The 24,355-nt window shown below is 50.7% G+C and overlaps 10 protein-coding genes across 10 annotated transcripts; 6 read left to right on the top strand and 4 right to left on the bottom strand.

Annotated features, from left to right (window-relative positions):
• Window positions 1–2,331: 2,331 nt before the first annotated feature.
• On the top strand, window positions 2,332–3,734 carry COCMIDRAFT_93891 (uncharacterized protein; the record flags this gene model as incomplete). The annotated part of the gene is made up of 7 exons (XM_007689242.1): window positions 2,332–2,473; window positions 2,527–2,546; window positions 2,607–2,643; window positions 2,698–2,765; window positions 2,828–3,207; window positions 3,262–3,363; window positions 3,413–3,734. 7 exons carry the CDS (start codon window positions 2,332–2,334, stop codon window positions 3,732–3,734), a joined length of 1,071 nt encoding a protein of 356 aa, XP_007687432.1.
• A 93-nt stretch (window positions 3,735–3,827) lies between these two features.
• On the bottom strand, window positions 3,828–5,846 carry COCMIDRAFT_4816 (GMC oxidoreductase; the record flags this gene model as incomplete). The annotated part of the gene is made up of 4 exons (XM_007689199.1): window positions 3,828–4,663; window positions 4,723–5,074; window positions 5,142–5,656; window positions 5,738–5,846. The coding sequence occupies 4 exons, from the start codon at window positions 5,844–5,846 to the stop codon at window positions 3,828–3,830; spliced, it is 1,812 nt and encodes a 603-aa protein (XP_007687389.1).
• A 1,532-nt stretch (window positions 5,847–7,378) lies between these two features.
• Window positions 7,379–7,863, bottom strand: COCMIDRAFT_93903 (uncharacterized protein; the record flags this gene model as incomplete). The annotated part of the gene is made up of 2 exons (XM_007689241.1): window positions 7,379–7,664; window positions 7,724–7,863. 2 exons carry the CDS (start codon window positions 7,861–7,863, stop codon window positions 7,379–7,381), a joined length of 426 nt encoding a protein of 141 aa, XP_007687431.1.
• Window positions 7,864–8,230: 367 nt separating this feature from the next.
• COCMIDRAFT_36275 (uncharacterized protein) lies at window positions 8,231–8,576 on the bottom strand (the record flags this gene model as incomplete). Its single annotated transcript, XM_007689215.1, has 2 exons — window positions 8,231–8,457; window positions 8,492–8,576. 2 exons carry the CDS (start codon window positions 8,574–8,576, stop codon window positions 8,231–8,233), a joined length of 312 nt encoding a protein of 103 aa, XP_007687405.1.
• Window positions 8,577–9,044: 468 nt separating this feature from the next.
• On the top strand, window positions 9,045–11,457 carry COCMIDRAFT_4814 (glycoside hydrolase family 31 protein; the record flags this gene model as incomplete). The annotated part of the gene is made up of 3 exons (XM_007689198.1): window positions 9,045–9,060; window positions 9,121–9,874; window positions 9,921–11,457. The coding sequence occupies 3 exons, from the start codon at window positions 9,045–9,047 to the stop codon at window positions 11,455–11,457; spliced, it is 2,307 nt and encodes a 768-aa protein (XP_007687388.1).
• A 510-nt stretch (window positions 11,458–11,967) lies between these two features.
• COCMIDRAFT_25850 (uncharacterized protein) lies at window positions 11,968–13,686 on the top strand (the record flags this gene model as incomplete). The annotated part of the gene is made up of 5 exons (XM_007689209.1): window positions 11,968–12,164; window positions 12,215–12,420; window positions 12,470–12,884; window positions 12,937–13,468; window positions 13,522–13,686. 5 exons carry the CDS (start codon window positions 11,968–11,970, stop codon window positions 13,684–13,686), a joined length of 1,515 nt encoding a protein of 504 aa, XP_007687399.1.
• A 490-nt stretch (window positions 13,687–14,176) lies between these two features.
• On the top strand, window positions 14,177–14,473 carry COCMIDRAFT_54347 (uncharacterized protein; the record flags this gene model as incomplete). Its single annotated transcript, XM_007689240.1, has 2 exons — window positions 14,177–14,283; window positions 14,383–14,473. Coding segments are annotated over 2 exons (198 nt in total), but the record flags the coding sequence as incomplete, so codon positions are not given.
• A 1,934-nt stretch (window positions 14,474–16,407) lies between these two features.
• On the top strand, window positions 16,408–19,746 carry COCMIDRAFT_93912 (uncharacterized protein; the record flags this gene model as incomplete). The annotated part of the gene is made up of 3 exons (XM_007689239.1): window positions 16,408–16,639; window positions 16,687–18,669; window positions 18,719–19,746. 3 exons carry the CDS (start codon window positions 16,408–16,410, stop codon window positions 19,744–19,746), a joined length of 3,243 nt encoding a protein of 1,080 aa, XP_007687429.1.
• Window positions 19,747–20,214: 468 nt separating this feature from the next.
• Window positions 20,215–21,327, top strand: COCMIDRAFT_93904 (uncharacterized protein; the record flags this gene model as incomplete). The annotated part of the gene is made up of 1 exon (XM_007689238.1): window positions 20,215–21,327. The coding sequence occupies one exon, from the start codon at window positions 20,215–20,217 to the stop codon at window positions 21,325–21,327; it is 1,113 nt and encodes a 370-aa protein (XP_007687428.1).
• Window positions 21,328–21,499: 172 nt separating this feature from the next.
• Window positions 21,500–23,365, bottom strand: COCMIDRAFT_93878 (carbohydrate-binding module family 20 protein; the record flags this gene model as incomplete). The annotated part of the gene is made up of 3 exons (XM_007689237.1): window positions 21,500–22,891; window positions 22,941–23,050; window positions 23,104–23,365. 3 exons carry the CDS (start codon window positions 23,363–23,365, stop codon window positions 21,500–21,502), a joined length of 1,764 nt encoding a protein of 587 aa, XP_007687427.1.
• Between the last annotated feature and the right edge of the window lie 990 nt (window positions 23,366–24,355).

Here is a 24,355-nt window from a genome sequence, read left to right as displayed (position 1 = left end):
TTGTCTATCTATCGTCCGCGGCCGTAAAATCAACTTCCATGATGAGGGAGACTTTGGTGGCTTCTTTTATGGCGCGGATACACTATATTCCGAGTGTCTCTGTTTTCGGACTTTTATACCGACGTGGTTCGAGCTTCTATCAACAAAGTTGGTGCTTCACTGGTACATCATTCTCTTTTATGGTTAAAGCTTTTTTTCGCCGCTAGAAGGAACGATATGCCTTGGTCCACTACCAATTTCTGGGGCATAATCTATAAGACTAGCTACTGTCGATTCACGTGGAAATGCTTGTCTCTTGGCGCCAGGTGTTATTCTGCTCAAGTAGAGCTGTTTGCGCTTCAATTGTGTACGTACGCATCATATCTGAAGAGCCCGTGTTTGACATGTGCAATTATACTAGGATTGTCTGCACGTCATACTGTGTACACATCTATCTGCGAGCAATCATAGGCACGGATATGCACGCGCCGAGGACATGGTGTTACACAATTCACCGAATCCGGGGCGGATTGGGCCGGAAACGAAATGTTTGATCATCATTCCATCTCGAGCGGCATGAACCCGATCGATCCTGGAACATAATGGGGTATATATGCTTGTCATGCATCTTCTGCCAGGCTCGTCATATTGAACGTCTTTTGTTTTAAAGGTGTGCAGAGAAAGTTTGTTATACCCCCTTAATCTAGAGACCTCGTATCGCTATCTGGCATATGCAGCTGGCGATTAGATGTTGGACCGGCCGGGTAAATCGCACCGCGATCACATTTTATCGACAGCCTCCATCTTTTGCTTTTGATGTGCATGAGTCTGTGGTAGCTGAGCCTTCTTGACTTCGTGGAAGGTCAGTACGGGCTAGATCCCATTGCTTATTTAGGACTTGACACTGACGATATCCTCGTCGCGGAGTTGCCGGAACAGGCAGAATCCACGATGATGCTTGCAGGCTGGTCGAGAACATTAACAATGGTAGGGGCACACCTTCAATTTCAAATCGACAGCCAGTGTAGGGATAAGAGTAGAGCAGCTTGGCTTCAGACCTTGAATTACCAACATGGGTATTCTGAAAATGTTGTTGAAAGAGCGTTTCCCTCAATGGTTCGCTGACAACGTGCACTATGCGGAATGACTCCGGTGAGATTGAGTATTGCGTTTTGTGACCCAAGCACCCGTGCCGCACCGTGCCCGTGTGCGCCATGTTCTGATTCGCGTGACGGTACAGGCTCGTGCTTCAGCGGGGGGAACGATGAGGCGGTAGTGGCTGCTTATGCAACCTTCATTGACCAAAGTTGTCAACGAGGATGCTACCAAGTATGTGGGATGTACGTAAGTAAGTAAGCAAGTAAGTAGGAGGTGGAAGATGCTAAGCAGGGGCTGGACATGGCCTGCCGATTCGGGAGTCCAGCCCGACAGCTGAGAGATGTCTCTTGATAGACTTGAGCATTCTTGTTCAGCCGCTGCGATCTGTGGAACGACGATGGCGCCACTGCCTGTGGTTCACACTGGCTGAACTGTAATCAATCGTAGTAGGTACTTGTCAAAGAGAGGCTGTGCGTCATATTCAACATGTGGTCAGGTCGCCGTTCTAACAAGGTGTCAGGGCAACGAGGCGCAGCGAGGCGCGGCGGGACGCGACGCTGCGGTCTAGAAGCATAGACATACAGGGAGTGGGAGATGCGAGGATGAATCATGTAGCCATCACGTGACCATCGGATTTGGGCGCGATCTGTACCCGGTCAGGCATCCTGATCCTTCACACGTCCTTTGCGCCCTCCAGCCAACATTTCGCTTCGGACCAACACCCTCGCGTATAATCAATGTCTTCACTGCTATACCGCTAGCCACGCCACTACGAATTTGTGCCAGCTCCCCCTGCGCCGGCATCTCAAATCCAGCCAACCGTTAGCTTCATGAGGGGTCCCGTTTCCGCTTTTAGGTGGCCCAGGTGCGATGTCGATAATAGTGCGCATGAAGAAATCCTCCACCTGAACTACCTGACATTCCCCTGCTTGCTTCAGCACTTGTGTCCGTCCCAATGGGCGTCGAAGGAACCCATCAGCCCATGTACCTCACGGCGGGGAGGCGGGTGTGATCGGCGGTATTCCATAGAAATTGTCTCCGAGCCGTATCTCTAGCCGTGGACTAAACCTCATGCGGTTCGTGATATGAACTCTATACACGCATATGATTGATCACTAGAGAACCTGATTCTGGTGGCGCCCATGCCCCTTTGGCGCCAACGTTTGAGCAGTCTTGGTCTCTATCCCGCGCTGCTCAAATGCATCGGACGCGCTGTTTGTCTACCATGTCTTGCCCTCGCGAAATACCACGGACATGAGTTCAAGCACGGCTGGCGAGTCGATCGCCTATCGCGTCATTATCCCAAGTGTTCTCGGGCCTGTTGTTGCATTGCCCCTGTGCGGCATTCGAATGTATACGAAACTCTACATATTGCGCAATACAGGACATGATGATTGTAAGCAAGCCACCTGTTTAGACCACCGAGGACAATGCTTATAGTACAACTAGATGCGATTGCTTTAGCGACGGTACGCATTGGCATTCGGACAATACTATTCCACGCGCATGGGAATTGACAGAAGTCATAGATTCTAGCCCTCGGGTTTTCAATCACTACTTGTTACCGTAAGACGCAGATGTACAACCCTCGAAAACTTGGTCATAGCTAAAGCGATTCAGAGACGACCAATGGCTTAGGAAAGCATATCGGGGATGTGTCACCCTACCAGTTTCACCAATTGATGAAGGTAGGCATTGACTACGCGCGGCTTGTAACTGTTGTCTAGCAAGTTACTCACCATCATCACAGATTGGTGACATCGCCGGTCCGATCTTTTACAACCTTTCGACTTTATGCATCAAGACATCGCTATGTCTCTTCTACCTGCGCTTCTCCGTTTCCAGAGGGTTCCATACCGTCATCTATGCTCTCCTGGCCGTCTGTGTCATTTACAGCAGCCTTGCCGCGTTCGGCTTCGCCTGGGTGTGCCAGCCCAAAGAGAGATACTGGGACTTTAGTATCACGAGCGGATCCTGTGTCGACCTTGATGCCTTGTTCTTGGCCAACGCATGCATCAATGCGGCGACGGATTTCGTACTCCTGGTTCTACCACTGTTTATCATCAAAGATCTCACCCTACCTAGACGACGCAAGATTGGTGTAGCACTATTGCTAATGACTGGTTCGTTGTGAGTTGTCCCTTTGGTGTCATTCAGTGAAGCTTCAGACTGATCGCATTGCAGTGTTCTGGTTGTCAGCCTAATTAGAGTCGAAGCTGTGGTTAGAGGCATGGGCAAGATTGCGAAAGACGGGACTTGGGCCATGGTTACAAACTTCATCTGGATGTCAGTTTATTTCATGCAGCACCTCACGTATACTTACTGACGTTGATAGTCTTGTTGAAATGTGGATGGGCGTCATCTGCACATGCCTGCCTACACTGCACACATTCGTCAAGAATCGATGGGCTGCACGATGCGCCAAACTCGTTGCTAAGAACAACGGCAATGCCATGCCGGAGCACCAATGGATCGGACTCCAAGATACCCCGGAGAGACCATCCTCGGCTTCAAAACCAGTCGCCGTTGTAAATTTTCTGGATTCGAAAAGTCATGGAAGTGACTCGTCCATGGCTCGAACAATCGTATGCGAAGAAGCTTCCTTGCCTCCTGCTTCACACAGCAACACTCGGTCTACAGAAGTTTTAGCAGTGTGAGTTTGGATCATTAATAGTGTCTATGACACTGTAGCTCGATTGGAACAAAAAAAATCCTATATACGCTTGTGTGTACTGGACTTGGAATTTCTTCTACTTTCGCATCCCGTTTGCGATCTTCTCGGCCAACATGTACAAAGTGCCTTGTGGATGGCCTGGAATACTGAAAGGAACCACCGAGTTATCAACAACGCGCAATCCCTTGACCCCGAACACCTGGCCCTTGGAATCCACAACTGCGCCATCCTTCGCAGACTTACCCATTGCGCATGTTGAACTTGCGTGCCAGATTGGCTGTGCAGATTCTTTGATAAATTTCAAGATATCCGCATCAGACGAAACTGCTTCACCAGGGACAATCTCTGGACCAACAACAGAGTTGGCAATGGCGCGGCTGTTCCATGCTTCACGGACGCGCTTGAATGCCGCAACGAGGATTTCTCCATCGGCAGGATCAGTCAACCATCCCAAGTTGATGACTGGTGGATCGGAAATAGATGCGCTACTGATTGTGACGTTTCCTCTTGACAAAGGGGTGAGCAACGTAGCACTAATCGAACCAATGGTCGGGTAGTCTTGGCTGCCACTGGGAAAGCCGGAAGCAATGTACTCGATCTCTGGCCAATCCTTGGGGAAACCGGCCAGCAACTTGGCCGTACGAGATGTGAAATTCGCACGATTCTTGGGTGGAAGCTTTTCAAAAGAGAGATAGCCTCCCGCAGAGCTGTATGGACCCGAGGCGTTGGAGTAATATTGCTGTAATGCAACGGACACTTGGGCGGGTGTGCTGAGATACGTGCCAGTGTTTGGGACATTGAAACCACGTAGTACATTGAGGAAAATCTGGTCCCAGAGATTCTGACCTACGCCTGGAAGGTTGGAAACGACTGGAATGGAGTGTTCAGCAAGAATATCTGCAGGTCCAATACCTGCATTGAATATTAGCACGTCTGTGCCTCTTGACGAGAAAGATGTTGGAATAGTTTACCGGAGAGCATCAGTAGCTGTGGTGAATGAAACACGCCTGCTGAAATAATAACTTCCTTCTTTGCAGAAAGCACATAACTAGTGCCATTTGTGGTTACGGCTACACCGGTTGCCTTTTTACCATTATCAAATAGGACTTTGCCGGCTTGAGAACGCAAGTAGACGACTGGACCTGATGAAGCTGAAGCGAGCGTATCGATATAGCTACTCTTCGAGGTGCTTCTGGTTGCATTCTTTGGATCAATTGTCGTAGGTACCCAAGCGCCTCCATCCAATGCTCCACTGCTAAGTCCTTTGATACTGAGTTTCATACCAATGTCTTGTAAAGCACGTACGAGCCAACTTTGTGCAGGCTGAAAATTTCAAAGTATGGGGTCAGTTCATGTCTCACAAGCTTCTTGGCTGAATAATTAGACTTACGTCGACCCAGTTCGCCCATGACACCTGCAGCGGACCACGCAGCGAGTTATCAAATGCTGAAGGATCATATTGCACCGTAGCATTTGGCGCTTGTCGCTTCTCCAAGTTCGGCGGTGTGAGCGTGCTGCTCTTCTTGAAAAACGGAAGGACCTTGTCAAAGACATAGCTCTGGTCTCCCACTAAATCAGCCCAGCGCTGATATGAGCCGATAGTTCCTCGGTGGTAAGACATGGTGTTCAGCGCCGAACTTCCTCCCATCGTCTTGCCCTGCGCATAGTGAATACGCCGGTTACCAACCGAGGGTTGCGCAGCAGCTAGCAAATCCCAATCTACAAGAGGCTGACGAGGATAGTCCTCTGCGGTCCCGAGAACAGGCATTATGAGGCCGAAGTACGGTACTACGGATTGGTTTCCATTGTCCTGCTCGTAGAACCCGCCGGCTTCCACGACAGCGACGGACGCAAAAGCAGAGAGCCGTGTGGCTAAGGCGAGCCCAGTCGTACCACCGCCAATGACTGGTTATCTCAAAGTCAGATTACAGGACTACTCCAAAGGACATTTTCTGTGGGAACACAAGTATTGAAAGATTTCCGTACCCACGTAGTCATAAGAAGCGTTCCCAGGTGTGCCTTCACGGATCGCCGCTGCTTGCACACTCGTGATAGAGACGAAGCTTAGCGCGGCAACACTAACCCAGCGTGTCATGCTCGGCAGATTAAACGTGAACGTTCTTGGAGCACTCATCACAGGGCTTAAGTCGTACTAGTAAACAGTTAATTACCCGACTAAATTTCCTTTGGGGGCGCGGATCGCAAGGCAATAGGAAGGTGGATAGTAGTAGTGGATAATTCTCGAAACAAAAAAGAAGGAGGCGCAAAAAGCGAATTGTTCTCTTCTTCCCTAGTGTTCCTTCGCACACCGCTGTGCAACCTTGGACTTGGGTTCTTTAATGAGAGGGAATACAATAGACCTGGGGGCTGGGTCCCGCTCAACCAGCTGAGTCGTGTGCCGTCCTGTGAAGGGCCGACCACAAGCCCACACCAATCACAGAGAAACGGAGACTTACAGATACAGGTACCGGCATATTGGAGGCTTGCATGCACATGTTCCCATATCTCCGGCGCGCATGAAAGACGTACCGCATCGCAGCATTCGCAGCGCCATGTAAGGCGCGTACTCCGTTCGTGGCTTTTTTCTTTTCGTGTCCAGTCCAGCCCGCCAGCACCCGCCCGCGAGAGCGCGCTTGTGGAGAGGGGGACCGTCCAGACCCTGTGCCGCAAATGCATGGGTCGCAAGCGTGGGTTCTGCACGCTCCCCTGCACACGGAACTGAAGAGCGAGAAAAAGCCCCAATGTCGAGAATACGATGCATATCTTGTCAGATGTCGGTCTGTTCAGCGTGAACAATGGAGAGTTTGGGGTCGAATTGCGTTATTCGGCCGTAACACGCCCACCCCTTGCCCCCTTTCTCCCTTTCTGGAACCAGGTCCATGGTCTCTGGGACCTGTATTCGGCGCGTATGTATGTAGTCAGCCTGTGTCGTGCTTCTACGATCTAGATTATTTATAGAGGCTGATTTGGAGTAGTTTGGAGTCTTTGCTCGGAACCAAGCTTTTGCTGACAGCAGTAGCACGTGGGTGGCTGTTTCGTACTACTCGCATGTGTCGATGTTTGTCAAGTCAGGCGAAACTGAGCAGTGACCTTTTTGTGTGAGTCGCGGATAGCTGATATGGGGTTTCGAGTTCTTCGACAGTGGTCCATGCAGTGTCTATCATTCCTCTCCCCAGAAGGTATAATCGTGTGACTTTGGCTTGGCGGAAAGGGCTTCGGGCCGTGTTTTGTGGTACCCGGCACCGTATCCGTTGCAACGTCTTTGTCAGGTGAAATGCAGGTATGTAACGTCACTGTAAGTGTTGGCAACTCGGTTCGAATCGACTTCAACTCCATTGGTTGTTTACGCAAGGGGTTGGGTGAGTGCTGTATCTATTGTATCCTACGACTTGTGTACAGCATTGTTGCATTTTCATATTACATAGAAATCAGATTATTTACTACCCGACCAATACCTGTCAAATCACAATGCTACCAGTGTACAATCCCAACGCCGATGTTTTTGTTACTCTAAGAAGAAAAAGCCACCGCACACATTCTAGTTGCACGCCGTCGCCCTCCTTTTGTACAATATACATCTGCAATTCACCAACCAGCCCAATACCGCGCAAATCCAATCCCTCTTGCCTACATCAAAATTGACTTTTCTGTCATGATTATCGCCTTAGTTTTGTCCAATACGGCGAACATGTCCTCGTCTTCCTTGATGCGCTGCCCGCCGCTTCCGTTCATGACAGCAAGGCATTGCTGTATATGCAGCTCGTCTCGAAATGTCATTTCGCTGACTGCGTCCCACCCCAGATCCTTTGGTTCTCCAATAAGGACAACGGGGTCTTCAGGATCAGCTCGTCCCGTCATGGAGGTTACTGCTCCTAATCGATCTCCAGTTCCAGAGCTGACTCGCTCGGTGTAGCTAAAGAGTGAATACTCATCAGCGCTTGTTTCAAGCAGTATGTGCGGAATGATCCTTACCGTATTGTGAACGATACCGGTTTGTTTTCGCTGAATACTTCTTGATATATGGGCAGATGGACTTTTTCGATGTGCGATTGGAAGTCCTCCGGTGTTACTTCGGGACGACGGGTGTAGAACACCAACACCGTGACTGTCATGATTGCGGTGCCACGGGGTGTTTGAAACAAGGCCTGCTGAGGAGGAAAGACCAAGTGGTATCGCTAATAAGGACAGAGTTGAAATGCAATGCGGGTTGCAGATGATCGTAAAAGGCGGGGAATAACAGCTGTTTTGGACCTGTCCACGACGAAGCTATGGGCGGAATCACACGCCGGTTTATGTTTTTTTAAACTATTAGCACATGATCGGCTTACCGTCAATGCACAAGCTACGCTCCAAAAGGGGTTCGACATGCAGTGACTGCGCCGAAAGTTTGAGGCAAATCATCACACATACCTGGCGATCAGAACCACTTGTTGCCTCGTACGTCGTGGCGGGTAGTGGGGCACATAATGGACGATTCGCTCAAGGCAAGTCAAACGGCTGATACTGACTCTCGATTACTGTTTCCTGTTCTCCTTGCTTCTTTTCCATGGAGCTAGCTGTGGCACTTGACAATTGGCCTGTTTTCGAGACTGTGCCGCACTCCAAAATCAATATTCCAAGACTTATCAGTGGGTACTGTTGTTTTACAGTACCCAAATCGCTGTCGTTCAATTGACGGTTCCCGCTCGTCGGAGTCGCAGCGACCCCTTGCATAGTAAGTATAGGGGGGTGGTGAAAAACCAGTTTGCCATCGGGGCTGGGCAACGGCGACAACGGGCGGTGGGTTGGGAAGCCTATTACCCCCTTGATGCCAGCACTCCAACATCGCGAGAGATAAGATAATAAAAAAGAGCCGCGTCGGCGGCGTACGACGTCTTGTAGTCGGCATCGGAGCATACCCCGTACCCCTTTTGATCGCTGGTGGAGCCCGCGCACCGATTCCGAAGTGGGTCTAGAAGATTAACTGAATTGGACACCAACATTTTCGCACCATACAACTAAGAAAGACGAGAGGCTTCAATTTGGTTCAGACATGAAAAAGTCAACCCTGAAGCGTCCATTGATGGGGTGTTTGGTGCACTACCCCGCGTTGTGAGGGGTAGCGGACTATTTGCCACCGAATCATCCGTCCACATGCTCGCAGCGACACTCCACGGGCCGGACCGCGCATCCGAGCGTCAAGATGGTACCTCTGCTCATCTTGAGATATTTTGAGATGAAAAGAGCGGCCAAGGTTCAGTGGCGTTGACACTTCTCGCTGAACATTGTCTACAATCACAAGTCGACCGAGAAGATGAAGTTTCGCGATGGTACGTATGATTGCAAACGGTCAACATTGATTTATTAAAGTTTTGGCTAATATAACCCAGGGATGTGGCTGGTCAATGACCGCTTTACAGTCCAGCATGCAGAGGAAGTATACACAGTTACCCCTCGCGAAGACAACAAGGCAATCACACTGCTCTGTCCGAGTAAGAAGATCTTGTCTCGGGGCGATACCCTTAACCTGAGCACAATATCCGTGGAAGTCGAAGCCCAGTTTGATGGCGTCATCTCCCTCGAAGTCACGCACTTTGCCGGCGCAAGGCGTCTCGGTCCGGATTTTGATCTCTTCCCGGACGGGAAGCCGGAATGCAAGGGTGAGATTGTCAAGAAGGACAAAGGTACTACAATCACCTCAGGGACATTGAGCGCCACTGTCAGTTCCGATGAACACACTTTTGATATCAAATTCCACGCCACCGATGGAACGAAGTCGTTGACCGCGCTTGGCCACCGCAGTGTAGGCCTTGCCTATTCACCGGCTTTGAGCACACCCAAAACTGCTGGAGACCTAGGTGCTCACAAGCACTACATGTTCACTCAGACTGACTTGGGTGTTGGTGAAACCATTCATGGGCTTGGCGAGCGTTTTGGTGCCTGGAACAAGGTCGGCCAAAACATTGAGATTTGGAATGAAGACGGCGGTACATCAAGTGAACAGGCCTACAAGAATGTGTCATTTTGGCTCAGCTCAAGGGGATACGGCGTCTTCATTGATACTCCTGATAAGATTGACCTGGAAATTGGAAGCGAAAGGTGTGCTAGACTACAGACTACAGTGGAAGGGCAACGATTGAAATGGTAAGATTGCCAGATACTTGGACATGACAATGACTGACTCTTAAAGGTATCTCATCTATGGTCCTACCCCAAAGGAAGTTCTCACAAAGTACTCCATCCTTACTGGAAAATCGAATCGTGTGCCTGCATGGTCGTATGGACTGTGGCTCAGCACGTCTTTCACAACTTCCTACGATGAAAAGACTGTCCGCCATTTCGTTGAGAAGATGTCCGAATCCCATATTCCCGTCGAAGTCTTCCATTTCGACTGCTTTTGGCTCCGCGCTTTCCACTGGTGTGACTTCATCTGGGACCCTGAGTCCTTTTCCGACCCTGCGGGTCAAATCACACGCATGAAAAAAGACGGGCTCATCAATAAGGTCAGTGTCTGGACAAACCCATACATCGGTCAAGCAAGTCCTGTTTTCCAATATGCAGCCGACAAAGGCTACCTGCTCAAGAAGACAAACGGCGATGTATGGCAGTGGGATCTCTGGCAGACGGGCATGGGTATTGTCGACTTCACGAACCCCGAAGCATGCGATTGGTTCAGGGACTGCATGGAGAAGCTTTTCGAGGTCGGGGTCGACTCCATCAAGACCGACTTTGGCGAGCGTATTCCCACAAAGGAGGTCCAGTGGCATGACAAGACTGTGGACCCGAACCGCATGCACAACTACTATGCCTTCATCTACAACAAGATAGTCTACGAGGCAGTTCAGAAGCGATACGGAAAGCACGAAGCTATCCTTTTTGCACGCACAGCATGCGCTGGCTCCCAGCGATTCCCACTTCACTGGGGAGGTGACTGCGAGTCTACCCCTGCTGCGTTATCCGAGTCAGTACGCGGGGGTCTGAGTCTGGGACTTGCATCATTTGCATTTTGGACAAGCGACATTGGAGGGTTCGAGGGCAAGCCACCCCCTTGGATTTACAAGCGCTGGGTTGCATTTGGCCTGCTCAACTCTCACAGTCGACTTCACGGCTCAAACTCGTACCGCGTGCCGTGGCTAGTCGACGACTCTTCTACAAAGCCCGAGAACTGTACTGATGTATTGCGACATTGGGTGCAATTCAAGCGCAGCCTGATGCCATATCTCTATGCTCAGGCTGAGGAGAGCATCGCAAACGGTTGGCCGACTAGTGTTCGTGCGGTGGCTTTGGAATTTCCAGATGATCCCACATCCTGGTACTTGGATCGCCAATTCATGGTCGGTAGCCAGATTCTGGCTGCTCCGGTCTTTGAAGAAGATGGTACCGCTGAGTTCTATCTTCCGCCTGGTCGTTGGTTCAACTTCTGGGATGGCAACGTAGAACAAGGTGGCCGATGGCTTAGGAAAAAGTATGGGTTTCTCCAATTGCCATTGTTCGTTCGTGAAGGCACAGTGTTGGTGCTCGGACAAACTGAAGGCGAGGGCGGCTTCGGATACGATTGGTTCGCTTGTGACGGCGAGGTTGTACTCTACGGCGTAAAATCAGGTGACAAAGCAGTGTTGGTGGATGCCAAGGGCGAGCACAAGGGTATCCTAGAGGTCGACGACAATGGCGAACTCAAAGGAATGGACGTGCTGAGCGGGGTTTGGAAAGTCACAAAACTGGGATAGTAAAGGACAACATAGCGCTAGTTTGTGAGGGGGTCCTGCAGTTCCGCGGGACAACACTCGCTATGCAACATAGGGATCCAACCTTTAGGATTTGGACCGCAGTCATGTTTGCTGCATCTTTTGAGTGCTGAGCCGTCCAGGCTCTCACTGTGCATGCTGCCTATTGGCGGAAATTCAACATTAATCCCCGTCCATCCCACTACTGCACCCCAACATCATTCGACTCTCCCCCCCGGATTTAGTTTCTTAGTGATCGGCATCCCGCACCCTCGCCAAGCCGCACGTTAGAAGCTTATGATGGGCAAATTGTTGGAAACTAGGAGCGGGCTTCCGGCTGAATGCTTGGTGTGCAATACTGGTTGGATGGCAGCATGACCAACATGCATCGATACTTTGCGTCTCGGGGCAATTGGTACCTTGGCCAGCAGCTTCTTAAAAGCCGCGGGGATACCAGCAGTATCGAGTTATTCTTTCTTCCTTGTCAAACTGATTCGAGGACCAGCGTCAAAAATGGGGCTGTTTTTCAACTTGGCCCTTGCCATTTTTGCAGGCACGGGCAGTTTTCTCTTCGGATACGATTCAGGAGTGATGACCATTGTTATTCAATCTGAAAACTTTCTTGATTTCTTCAGAACAGATGTCTCATCGCCGATTATAGGTGCTGTCAATGCTACGTTTTCGGGCGGAGCTTTTTTCGGCTCGTTGATGTAAGGGCGGAGCTTTTGTGGAAGAGGCGAGTTATATTGACAATTGGCAGGGGTGGGTTTACTATGGACAGCGTGGGCCGGAGAAAGACTATTATGATCGCCGCTTCCATTAATCTTGTTGGTGCAATCCTTCAATGCGCCGCACAAAACCTCGCCATGATACTGGTTGGGAGAATCATGGCCGGATGGGCGGTAGGTCTGCTGTCCATGTCAGTGCCCATTTACCAAACGGAATGCGCTCATCCGAAGACACGAGGTCCGTACCAACAAGAAAATGCTGAGTTGCTCAAAACTAAACTGGATAGGTCTTATCACTGGAGTTACTCAGCAGATGATTGGAGTAGGGTTTATCATCTCGACCTGGGTGGGATATGGCTCCTCGAAGGTGCCCGTTACGAATTCTTTCTCTTGGCGTTTCCCACTTGCATTCCAGTGCGTCCCATGCATAATTCTCATTGCTGGCATATTGTTCTTCCCGGAGTCCCCGAGATACCTCGTCGAAACAGACCGAGCAGATGAAGCGCTGAGAGTACTTCGGAAGCTGCACTACGATGGAACCAACGATGATTGGGTTCAAGCTGAATTCAATGAGATCAAGATAACCAGTGATGCGGAGCGAGCAATCTCCGCACCAGGATGGAGAATCATGTTTACGGTACCTGTGTGGCGCACGAGATTGATGCATGCTACGCTTGTGCAATTTTTTGGGCAGATGACTGGGTACGTTCTTTCTAAACACTTACCCTTTGCTTCAAACTGACATCAATGCAAGCATCAATGTCATCGGCTACTATAATACGATCCTTTACAAAAACCTAGGCATCACTGGCGATAAGAACCTCCTTGTAACGGCTTTTTACAACCTTGTCGGCCCCATTTGCAACCTCTTCTTCATCATCTTCGTCCTCGACCGCGTCGGACGTAAGAAGCCTCTGCTCTTTGGCACTATCGGTATCTCTATTGCGCTCATCTGCGAGGCCATCATCGGATCCCAGGTCGAAGGAGCTACGGGATCTCGAAGAGACTCATTATCTGGTGCTGGCATATTTTTCCTGTTCCTCGTCTCATGCATTTTCAGCGTATCATTCGGTCCCATCTCTTGGGTTTATGCTTCCGAAATCATGCCACTGAGTATACGTGGACGCGGTTCGGCGTTTTCGACAGCAGTCGGTAACTGGCTGGTGGGCACAATCTGGAATCAGGTCTCGCCGATTGGCTTGGATGATATTACCTATAGATTTTACTTTATTTTCGTGGCCTTTAACATTTGCGTTACGCTACCTACGATTTGGTTTGTCTTCAAGGTACGTGTGTATTGAATTTAGAGATGGAATCACATTGCTAATTGGTGTTGCAGGAGACTAAGCAGCTTACGCTGGAGGAGATTGACTTGCTCTTTGGCGACGAGGACATGGGTACGCTGGCTGGTGGCTTGGACGATAAACAAAAGCAAATCGAATTGGAACGCATTGCAAGCGCGAAGAAGCATTTGGCTGGCTCCAGGATCACTGCTGTACACTAGATGAATATGGCCCTCGATTGATAGGCGACATTACGGGAGAGCCTCGCTTCGGTACCGTAGTTTCAGCTTTGGCAAACTCATCTTTGACAGCGAACTTATACAGGATTATACATATCCTTAGATAGTGAAAGAAATTGGCTCCTTGAACCAGAGTTCACATGATAAATTGGGGGACTGATTATTGCATCACGTGCTTGGCTAATATATGAACCTACCTTGCTTGAGATCCGACACATCACTTCAGATATACATCTTCAGACACGAAAACAAAGCTGATACATAACAAAAAACCTCCCTAAATTGAAGACAATGCATCCATATATTCAAATGGAAGGTCTCTGTGATCAATTTAGATCAGCAATGAATAGGCCGGGCAGCTTACTGAAGAAGAAAACCCTAGAATGCTCATTTGAAGCATTTTTGTGAGCCCAGAATCCTATCTAAATGCTAAAGTCGTGGAACTCGCTAACAAGGTTGAAATAGTTGGAAACGCAACCAGCGTGAGTCGCCTTTGCTCCGGCTTCCAGCAGAGGTGCGCTCAATGGTCTGGGAGTATGTCTTTGGGGGCTATCATATATATGTATACCCGAGAGAGATGTCGACATCAAGCGTACATGGGATACCACAAACCATTAGCTCTGGAGTTTGGCTTGAATTTCAGAGCGAGGGCACGGTAACTCGGGATTAAAAAATGAGACACCGTCGCATCTTGAGGCTGATGACTGTGTGCCGCCAAATCTTTATGGAAGCAGTTTTGCTCCCGTTTAGGCTCAACACCTGGCACATAGATTCCAGATACCTCAAAACTCTTATTTCTCATGGAGAGGACTACCCAGTAAGACCAAGGGAGCTAATAACATCGGTTGTCTCCTACTCTACAGTCGGTTCTACCATCAGCGACAAGGACATTTTCCCGAACCTGACGACAGTGTTTTTGCGTTACGCATACCACCACGGGTGGTTTTTCAGTAATTGAATAGACAAGGACGATGCGAATTTCATATGCCAAGGTGGGAAATATCACGAAGAGATATGGTTCAGGTTCACGAGGATAAAACAGGGTGATATGTGGCAATGCCATGGCGAAAGTTTACAAATTATACCAGTGCTTTTTCAAGCGGGTGAGTTCGGAGCTATAGGATATCGTAGATGATACAGGCGAGCGGAAACTGTTATTCAAGAGCTATTTTGACAGATCTGCTTTGATAGGGACTAAGACCAAGACTAGGGGACCGCTTCGGCTTTTGAGTTATCATTGCTCGCTTACATCACTCGAATTTAGACATTTTTGAGGCCACTCGGTTCACTTACTACAACATTCTTTATGGGATGTTACGGCTATCTGTGTGTGTATCCTATGGGTACATGCGGAATCTACCTGGCTATCGCTGCTAGGCCGCGGAACAATCCATGATTCGCACACCCGCAGGTATAAGGATATCGGTGGTTCGACAACGTGGCGAAGGAGTTCCAAGAGATCGAGAGCATTGCCTCTGTTTTTTCTTTCATATCTTGGTTTGGAGTACTTCCGAGGATTTCCATGGTTACAAAGAGAATACAAGAATGCAGCGAGAGTGGAGAGGGATAGTAGTTGAAGGGCAACTTGGGGCAGTCTTTTTGATTACAGTTATGTACCATAGCTTCCGCTTTGTTAAAGAAGATAAAAAAATTAGGTGTTTTTTTATTATTCCTTCTTTTCCTAAGAGCCTCGACACCAGCCTGCTTCAAAGAACAATTTGTGCCATGCACACTTGGTATTCGTTCAAGATGCGTTTTCTCTGCTTTCATTCGAGGTGTAATATAGCAGGAGTTTATGCAGAAAATAAAAAGTGCCGGAAATTGGCGGGTAAAGAAATTACAAACACGGAGTGAGTATCTTTGTTCTGTTCATCACGAGTGGCATATATGATTCACACAAAGTCTACAGACGAAGAAGACGCCAGAAGCAAAAATATGTCCAAAAAAGAAGATAGAGTAGCTGAAGCACGTTTCTAAATACTGTTAGAGATTGAATTCGAATGACTCATCGTGGGTAGGTATTGCTCACCGATCGTGCGTCCTCCGGGTTATGAGCCCGGCGCGCTTCCGCTGCGCCATTCAGCTTTTGAACTACCAATTGAACATGGAGAGTATATCGAATTACTTGCAATATAAATCAAAAAGAATTTGAGTTAGTGGATTAACGTGCCGCCGCCCAATCTTGAGACACATATTTCGATTCAGTGACTGGACCGCGGTGTGGGGGTGCGAACGCATTTTTACCGCTTGTTAGTGCGGTGGGTGTCGGTCAGTTGCGGCCATATAGGGATAGTGGGACGATTTTAGTTTACCATGGTAAGCCAAACGTAAGGGCATCAATGGGCTTGTCAGCGAATGGGAGAGGATACCGTTATGCCAGACTTGAAACAATGCTCTTGCATTATACTGGCATGGAGAGTCTTGTCCAGGCCAGAGGGTATGCCTAACTAAGCTTCAAGACTTTGCGTGCATAACGTCTGAAAAAGATTTTCTTCTGATTGGGGTTCAAAACGATTATCTCACAAGGCAAATAGTGACAATGGCGATTCTCGATGTTGCTCGTTGGTGTTGATGTTGGGGGCTCTGACATCGGATGGGTCCAGAAGCAGTTAGCGTAAAAACGCGCCTCCGCGCGACGCGTCGGTAGCGCTTTAGAATGCCTCCCCACGCCAGACAGTTAATTGACATTGCCTACACGGACCGATGAGTAGTTATTCACCAGGCATTCCCTCCTCGTTCGATCCTGCATTGCTCAACTCGGAACTCGAATTCATCCACGGCGCGCCTGCCACCCCCTCGTATTCCGACGATATCGACGCAATTCAGCAGTGCATCGCTGAAGACATTGATAAGAAGACCCGCGCAGGAGTCGTCATACAACACCGTGCCTGGAGAGTTGCAGACGTGTTTAGAAGTGAGGGTGAAAGACTAGTTGGTATTGCTGGTGTTAACATGCACTGCAACCAGTACTAATCCTCCCAGAAACACCCGCAAAGCGCCGCCAGCATTTGCCAGCCAAGCGCTGTCCTACTGACACAGCAACTGGAGGCTCGTCGTTTCCTTCTTCACCTCCAGTCTTCGCCATGCCGCTCATATCATCTCCTATTGCATATCCGCCCAGCTCATCACTGCCACAACCGCCGTCGCCAAAGAAGAGAAAGCGCCCAGAAGATACCCGCGAGCCGTTGCTAGATGTACCAAATAATAACACCACCCGCAAGATTGGCGGGTTTCTCGACGACTCAGATGATGAAGAGGACATTGCAGCGCTCCAGGAGCACACTTTGAAGAGGAGGGCAGTGAGCAGCATCAAAGATCTACCCGAAGTCCCAGAAGGATTTGCTGACTACACACCACCGGCAAGCCAGGATGAATTGGCGGATCCCGAATCGATACCAGTCGAGGAGCTCGACAACTACAGCTTCAAGTCGCAGTCACAATCGCCCGTCAAGCGACCGTATACGTCACATGAACCTACTTCGGCACAACCTATGCGCGGCGTGGTGGCTCGTAACGCAGCTGGAAAAGTAATATACATACCGAAGAAGGCAAAGCGCCAAGTCGAATCATATGAAGAAATCATCGCCGCACGCTCAGAGCCTGTTCAGGGAAAAGCGAGGACCAGTTACTATGGGCTCAACATTCACCAATTGATGGACGAGGCCAAGACGCTGGATCAGGAAAAGGCACTGAGCAACTCGATGAAGAATCTCGAATTACCCCAACACTCCGTCGAAGAACCTGTCAGTAAAAGTGGGAAGAGCAGTCGTACACTCATGTGGACTGAGAAGTACAGGGCGAAAAAGTTTACAGATTTAGTTGGAGATGAAAGGACACATCGATCCGTACTGAGATGGCTGAAGGCTTGGGATCCTATCGTCTTTCCAGGATCTGTCAAGGCAAAGCCCAAGAAGGCAAAGAATGGGTTCGAGGAGGATGAGCAAAGGCACCGCAAAATTCTACTATTGACTGGCCCTCCTGGACTTGGAAAAACTACCCTTGCTCATGTTTGTGCTCGGCAAGCGGGCTACGAGGTTCAAGAGATTAACGCATCCGATGAGCGCAGCGGGAACGTCGTCAAAGGCCGTATTCGAGATATGGTAGGAACTGAGAACGTCCGCGGTATCAACACCAACACAGCAGACGGCAAAGTCCGTAAAGCGGGCAAACCGGTGTGCGTGGTGGTCGATGAAGTAGATGGTGTAGTGGGAAGTGGCGGCTCGGGCGAGGGTGGCTTCATCAAGGCCCTAATCGACTTGATCAATCTGGACGAGAAAAATTCAAAAGCACTTGGACAGGGACAGTCAAATACTGGAACCAAGAAGAAGAAGGGGGACAGATTTCGACTATTACGGCCACTCATCCTGATCTGCAATGATCTCTATCACCCCTCGCTACGGCCACTACGACAGTCGTCACTGGCCGAGATAGTGCACATCCGCAAACCTGGCCTCAACATGGTGGTTTCGCGCATGCAGGACATATTCACCAAGGAAGGCATCCAATGTGATTCTGACGGTGTTCGTCGGTTGTGCGAGGCTACATGGGGAGTGAGCACAAAGAAAGAGGGTGGAACGGGTAGTGGTACAGGCGAAGGTGACATCCGTGGCATCATGGTAGTCAGCGAGTGGATAGCAGGACGACTACGAGCTACACATGGTTACAAGTCCAAGGAACCGCCACATCTATCACGGAAATGGATAGAAGACAATCTCATCAACGACTTGAGACATGGCGGAGGAGCTACTCGCAGTCTGGGACGAGGTGGAGCGAAGGATGTAGTCGATCGCGTCTTCCGCGAAGGCGCTGGCTTTCCCAAACAAGCTGAAACTACTGATCCAGCAACGGCATTAGCGAGAGCGAAAAGCGGTGTAATTGGTGTTGCTGAAGCGGCAAAACGGCGCGCTATGGATCGTCTTAGGGAGATGGTCGATACAAGTGGCGATTGCGACCGTGTTGTGACTGGTGAGCTTGCTAAAGTACTGGATACTGAGGGTGTACTAACGATGAACAGACTGCTTCACCGCATACCCTGAGAAGCCTTTCCAAGACGACACCTTTCTCAGCAAACCCAACGCAGCCTACGAATGGTTGCATTTCCACGACACCATCAACGCAGCTGTGCATGGCTCACAGGAATGGGAACTTGCACCCTACCTTTCTAACTCTGTGTTGGCATTCCACGACCTATTTGCCTCACCCATTCGGTCAACTACGAATCCCGTAACAGATCCGGATGCACAGCCAACTCCCTTTTCCGGTCCTGGTGCAAGCTTTGCTGCAATGGAGCAGACCAAAGCCAACCGGGCTCAGTTGATGGCACTGCAAACAACTCTAAGCTTATCTCTGACTCGCATGTTTCGAAGTCCAGAAGAGATGGCCATGGAGTTGATACCCTATGTCTTACGAATGTTGTCGCCAGACGTCAAACCTATTCTCGTCAACACCGGTGCTGCAGGATCAAAATCGTTCGCCACAGCTTCAGTACGCAAAGCTTCAGAGAAAGAGTTGGTACAGAAGGCTGTCGAAGCCATGGTCGCAACTGGAGTACGTTTTGAGAAATCCAGAATCGAAACAGAAGAGGCCTCGCACAGGAGTGGAGGCTTCATTTGGCGCATGGAGCCCGCCCTCGACGTCCTAGCCACCTTTGAGACTCTCGCGAGCAAAAAAGACGAAAAAGCACGCTACGCTGTCCGCAGTGTCCTGGAGCAAGAATGGCGGAAAGAATCTGCGCTTCGGGAACAGGCCAATCGCAAGCGCCGCGGAGGTCAAGATGAGTTTGATGATGACGCAGAGGCAGGGAAGAAGGAGGAGATGACTACCGAAGAGAAGATTGCTGCAGTAAACAAAAAGGCTGTCAAGCGTGACTTCTTCGGACGAGTAATCCAAGAGACGGATGCGAGCAAGAAGGAGACGAAGAGGCGGCAGGATCTTGGGGAGATGCAGGGAGACGTGGGAAGGATATGGGTATCGTTTCACGAAGGTTTCTCGAATGCAGTCAGGAAACCTGTCACTATTGACGATATTATGCGAGACCTGTAAGCTTCGGGCCCGTGTTTGGATATTTCCCAGTTATGGTATGGATTACGAATTCTGTACATTGTCCTCTCTGGATCGCTTGCGTTGATGTCATGTACGCCATGGTACCACAAGGTTTACTCGGCTCTCCACACCTGCCCTATAGGGTAATTTTATCGTTACTTATAACCAAAGTAAGGAGAATTGGTAATACAGTAGTACATTATTTAGCACAGGGCTAGCCAACTGGACGAGAGCCTCCCCACTTTTCCGCCCCGTCCTACGCCCGTACAGGCGAGCTGGCCATGACACCGCCTTGATAACAGCCGTCGTGCATTGGCAGCCTGAAATTTTAAACGATATAATGGCATTTCTTGGCAGTGATGTGCAAATATAATTTGCGCTCAAACGCCCTTGTTTTTGATTCTAGCCATTGTACAGTATACAGCTCACTGTTTGTAGGCAAAATAACCCTGTAGTAGCAATCCCACGATGGCCCCACTCTTACTCTACTGGGATTTCTACTCGTCCTACCTCAAGTGCTCCCTCAACCTCGCCCTCGCCCGACTCTACACACCCCAGAACCCTCCCCAGCGCGATCTCACGGGCCAAACCGCCATTGTAACCGGAGCAAACAGCGGCATTGGACTATGCATCGCCGTCCGCCTAGCCCGACAAGGCGCAACCGTCTACCTCGCCTGCCGCAACCAAGCAAAAGGCGATGAAGCCGTCGCCCACATAAAATCCCAACTGGGCTCTTCCTCGGGCAAAACCGCAAACATCTTCTGCTGGACCCTCGACGTAAGCGACATGTCCAGCGTCCGCGCCTTCTGCTCCCGCTGGCGCACCCAAGCCACCCCCATCGACATCCTCATCCACAACGCCGGCATCCCCGACGTCCCTTCATCCCAGCGCCGGTACACCGAAACCGGCCTCGATGTCATCTACGTCACCAACCTGCTCGGCTCCTTCCTCATGACGTCCCTCTTGGAGCCCTTGCTCAGTCCCACCTCACGCACGGTTTTCACCAGCAGCGTGAGTTCCTATCTCGCTACCGACACTGTTTTACTGGCGCGTCCCCCGCGGCCAGACCACTCGAAACGGAGCGTTCTAGTGCGGACTTGGCATCGTGTCCGCGCTGCCTTGGGGCTGCGGGATAGCGCGGCGCTGGTGTATGGACAGACGAAGGCGCATCAGATCTTGCTTGCTAGCCTGTTGCAAAACCACCTCGATGCTTCGTACCCGGACAACAGGCGCACGGTGCATGCCTTCTCCCCCGGGTTCACGCAAAGTCCCATCTTCACGAAATTCGACATGACGTGGCGCACGTTGCTGTACGATCCGGCGTTTTCGTTCTTGTACTACAGTGAGACGGTTGTGGCGACGGAGACGGATGAGGGGGCCAAGACGGGGGCGTGGCTTGCGGCTTGTGGAGGAGAAAGTGGCGTCGAGGGCGGGAAGTACTGGGAGGGGATGAAGAGCGAGGTTAGTGTGATTGAGTATTGGAGGGGGAGACTGGGGGAGGACAAGTTTAAAGAGGTTGCGAGGGGGATTTGGAAGGTGTGGGAGGAGGATGCGGGGTGTGAGTGGGATATCAAGTTTTAGAGTTGTATGAGCAAAGATATTGACATGAGAATTTGAAAGATATATACGTAAAAGGGGTCTTTACATTCGTCAGTATCCTAGCGTGCACGTTTGCTTCTGCCTCGTCTTCTTCTTCTTCTTCTTCCTCTCCCCCCTTCTATCCGACAAAATCTTCTCTTATATCTCCTTTCAACTATTGCCACGAACTATTCACACTAGCACTCGCCTGGCAGCTTGGCGCGGTGTACGACCGGTTAGGATCACTCTCCCAAGTGACAGTTCCTCCACTGTTGATCTTGACAAACTTGTACGAGATGGAGGATCCAGCAGCCAGTGGCACGGTAATAGTCCAGATGGGGTTGCTGGAGGTGTAGCTAGCTGCGGACAAGGTGAGGCCGTTGGCGGGAGTCCAGTTACCGAGTTGGGCGGTGTTGCCAGTGATTTTGATGGTGTCTCCGGGGACGGTGGTGACGCGGTGGGTGAAGGAGACAGAGACGGCGGTGGGGCATGAAGTTGATGTGGCGGTGGTGGTACGAGTGGTGAGGGTGGTGCCAGTGGTGGGAGTAGCGGAACCGGCGAGGAGGACAACGGGCTCGCCGTTTGTGACGGAGACGCAGATTTGTCCGTTGCCATCGGCAGTGACGGTGGCACCGTTGCCGTAGACGTTGGTCCAGCGGCCGTTGGCCTTTTGAGTGTTGAAGCAGTGCTGGGTGTTGGAGTTGCCGCCAGCGTTGGTGGTGAGGACAATCAGGTTGCCGTTGGCACGGCTCCAGGCGTAGGCGGTGTCAGCGACGTACAGGTGGACATGGTCGTTTCCTGCGAGACCACCAGCAGCCTGTCGGGCGGCGGTCAGTTTCTTGATGGCTTGGTAGAGGTTGGCGTTGGTGTTGAAGCCACTGCGCCACAGATCCTCTCGGTTAGCTGGGTCGTCACCACCAGCATATCCCTGCTCGGTACCATAGTACAAGATTGGGATACCACGTGCAAGAATGACATAGGCGAGAGCGTTCTTGAGCAGGGTCTGGTCGTTCTTGACATTCAACCAGCGCTTGTTGTCGTGGTTGTCGAGGAAGGTTCCCAAGGCGGCTGGGTCGGGGAAGGTGTTGCTAACAGTGTTCATCATGTCGACAAGCGCCTGGGAAGAGCCCTTTTGCTGGTAAAAGTTGTTCATCGGGTAGTAGACTGCGTAGTTGAGGAGACCGGGCATGAGCTTGGCGTACTCGGCAAGGTAGCTTGGGTTTCCGTCGAATACCTCGCCAATGTTGTAGACGCCGGTAGCGGCGGAGAAGCCAGGCCAAAAGTCCTTTTCGACGTGCTTGACGGTATCGATGCGGACGCCATCGAAGCTGTACTCCTTTACGAGCCAGTTGACCCAGGTGTTGAGGAGCGTGCGTATCTCGCTCTTGGTGGTGTTGATGTCGGGAAGTCCGGCAATTTGGCATATCTCAACACTGTTTTGGTTGCTGTAGTCGATGTTGCAAGCGGTGTGGTATGAGGACGCTTGGTTGAGAGGTTCAGGGCGGTTGTTTGTGATTGCTCCAGGACCCATGTGGTTTGCGACAACGTCGACCATCATGTAGATGCCCTATGATGAATAAGCATGTGTAGTATGGATATACCAAATCGGGACATACCTTGGCATGGGCAGCGGCGACCAGGCTCTTCAAGTCGGCAGCAGTGCCGTAGTTTGAGTTGACGGCATACAAGTCCTCGGCCCAGTAGCCATGGTATCCAGCAGCCTTGTCTACAAGTTACATTAGCACTGCTCTATGTTGGCACATATTGTGATGAACGTACTTGAGACGACGGGGGTAATCCAGATGGCATCGAATCCAAGTCCCTTGATGTAGTCGAGCTTAGACTCGAGGCCCTTGAAAGTTCCACCGCAGTAGTTGCCGAGGTTGCTGCAAGCTGAGCCACCCGTGTCACTGCTGCTGCGAGCAATACGATCCGTCAGGACAAAGTAGATGCTGCGTGACTTCCATGCATTTGTGTCTGCTGCAGAGACGATGGAGGTGATGTAGAAGAAGAGGGCGGTAAAGATCTTGAGCAACAACATCTTGAAGAGAAGGGGTGCTTCCCAGGTATGATGCTTGAAGGACTCTGATGAGTTGATGTCGACAGCAGACGAGGCCGAGGGTGGGATTTATAGATGTTTGATGAGGGTACGGGTACGCGAATAGCGCTCACGATCTTACGGCAACCCCACAACCCCAGACGAGAATCGGGTGGCGCTGACGATAATTGCTCGGTAGTATGGATGTGTATGCGAGATGGGCGCCGACAACGTTTGGATAGGTGAGCCAGAAAGAGTTTAGAAGCATAAGAGGAAGAGCTTGTTCGTCCGGGCCGTCATGAATCCATTCAAGGAGACGTGCCTAGGTGATGGGCTTACACATGAAGATCTGTCAGGCCGAGCGCAGGGTAATTGGCGTGAGCCTCGTGGACGAGTGAAACAAGGCCGTGGACTGGAGAGGGCGGTGCAGACGCCTATTCGGGCAGCTGGGGAAACGAGATGGCTGACTTGGAGCACACTCGCCCAGTCATCGTGTCCGGTCGCGTGTCATGTATCCGACGCGCATGGGACTGGTAGCCGACAAGAGGCTATTGAGGTTGGTAGGGGGAAATGAAGCGTGTCGCAAGTCGTCATGACGGTGGCGGTAGGGTAAGCGAGCTGATGTGCCTTGGGCTAGGGGGCTAACATTGCCATTCCCCCATCTCCCCCAGTCCAGTCCCCCCGCCTTGGACGGCACAGCAGCGTGTTTTTTTTTCAATTTAAGGTGCGGGCCGGGCGACGTTCTTTTTGTTCGCATGACCACCTGACAATAGCCTCTCCGCTGTCTGGCCTGGCAAGCTTACTTTTACTTCCGACAGCGATCCAATAGCCGCCCAGCCGGCCTCGCGTAGCTACGATGGATAGGGAAAGCGGCCGAGGTGTACTACCGTCCTCATGGCTGCTGGTCCTAGAGACGGACATGCGCCGGCAATGCGTTCCTCAAGCAGGCACATACGTCCCGCATACGGCAAAATTCCACGAATCTCCGCTCCT

The sequence above is a fragment of the Bipolaris oryzae genome, assembly GCF_000523455.1.
Source record: "Bipolaris oryzae ATCC 44560 unplaced genomic scaffold scaffold_54, whole genome shotgun sequence".
Taxonomy (NCBI): Eukaryota; Fungi; Ascomycota; class Dothideomycetes; order Pleosporales; family Pleosporaceae; genus Bipolaris; species Bipolaris oryzae.
Note: the sequence above shows the minus strand (reverse complement) of the source record. Positions and strands in the feature narration are given on the sequence as shown.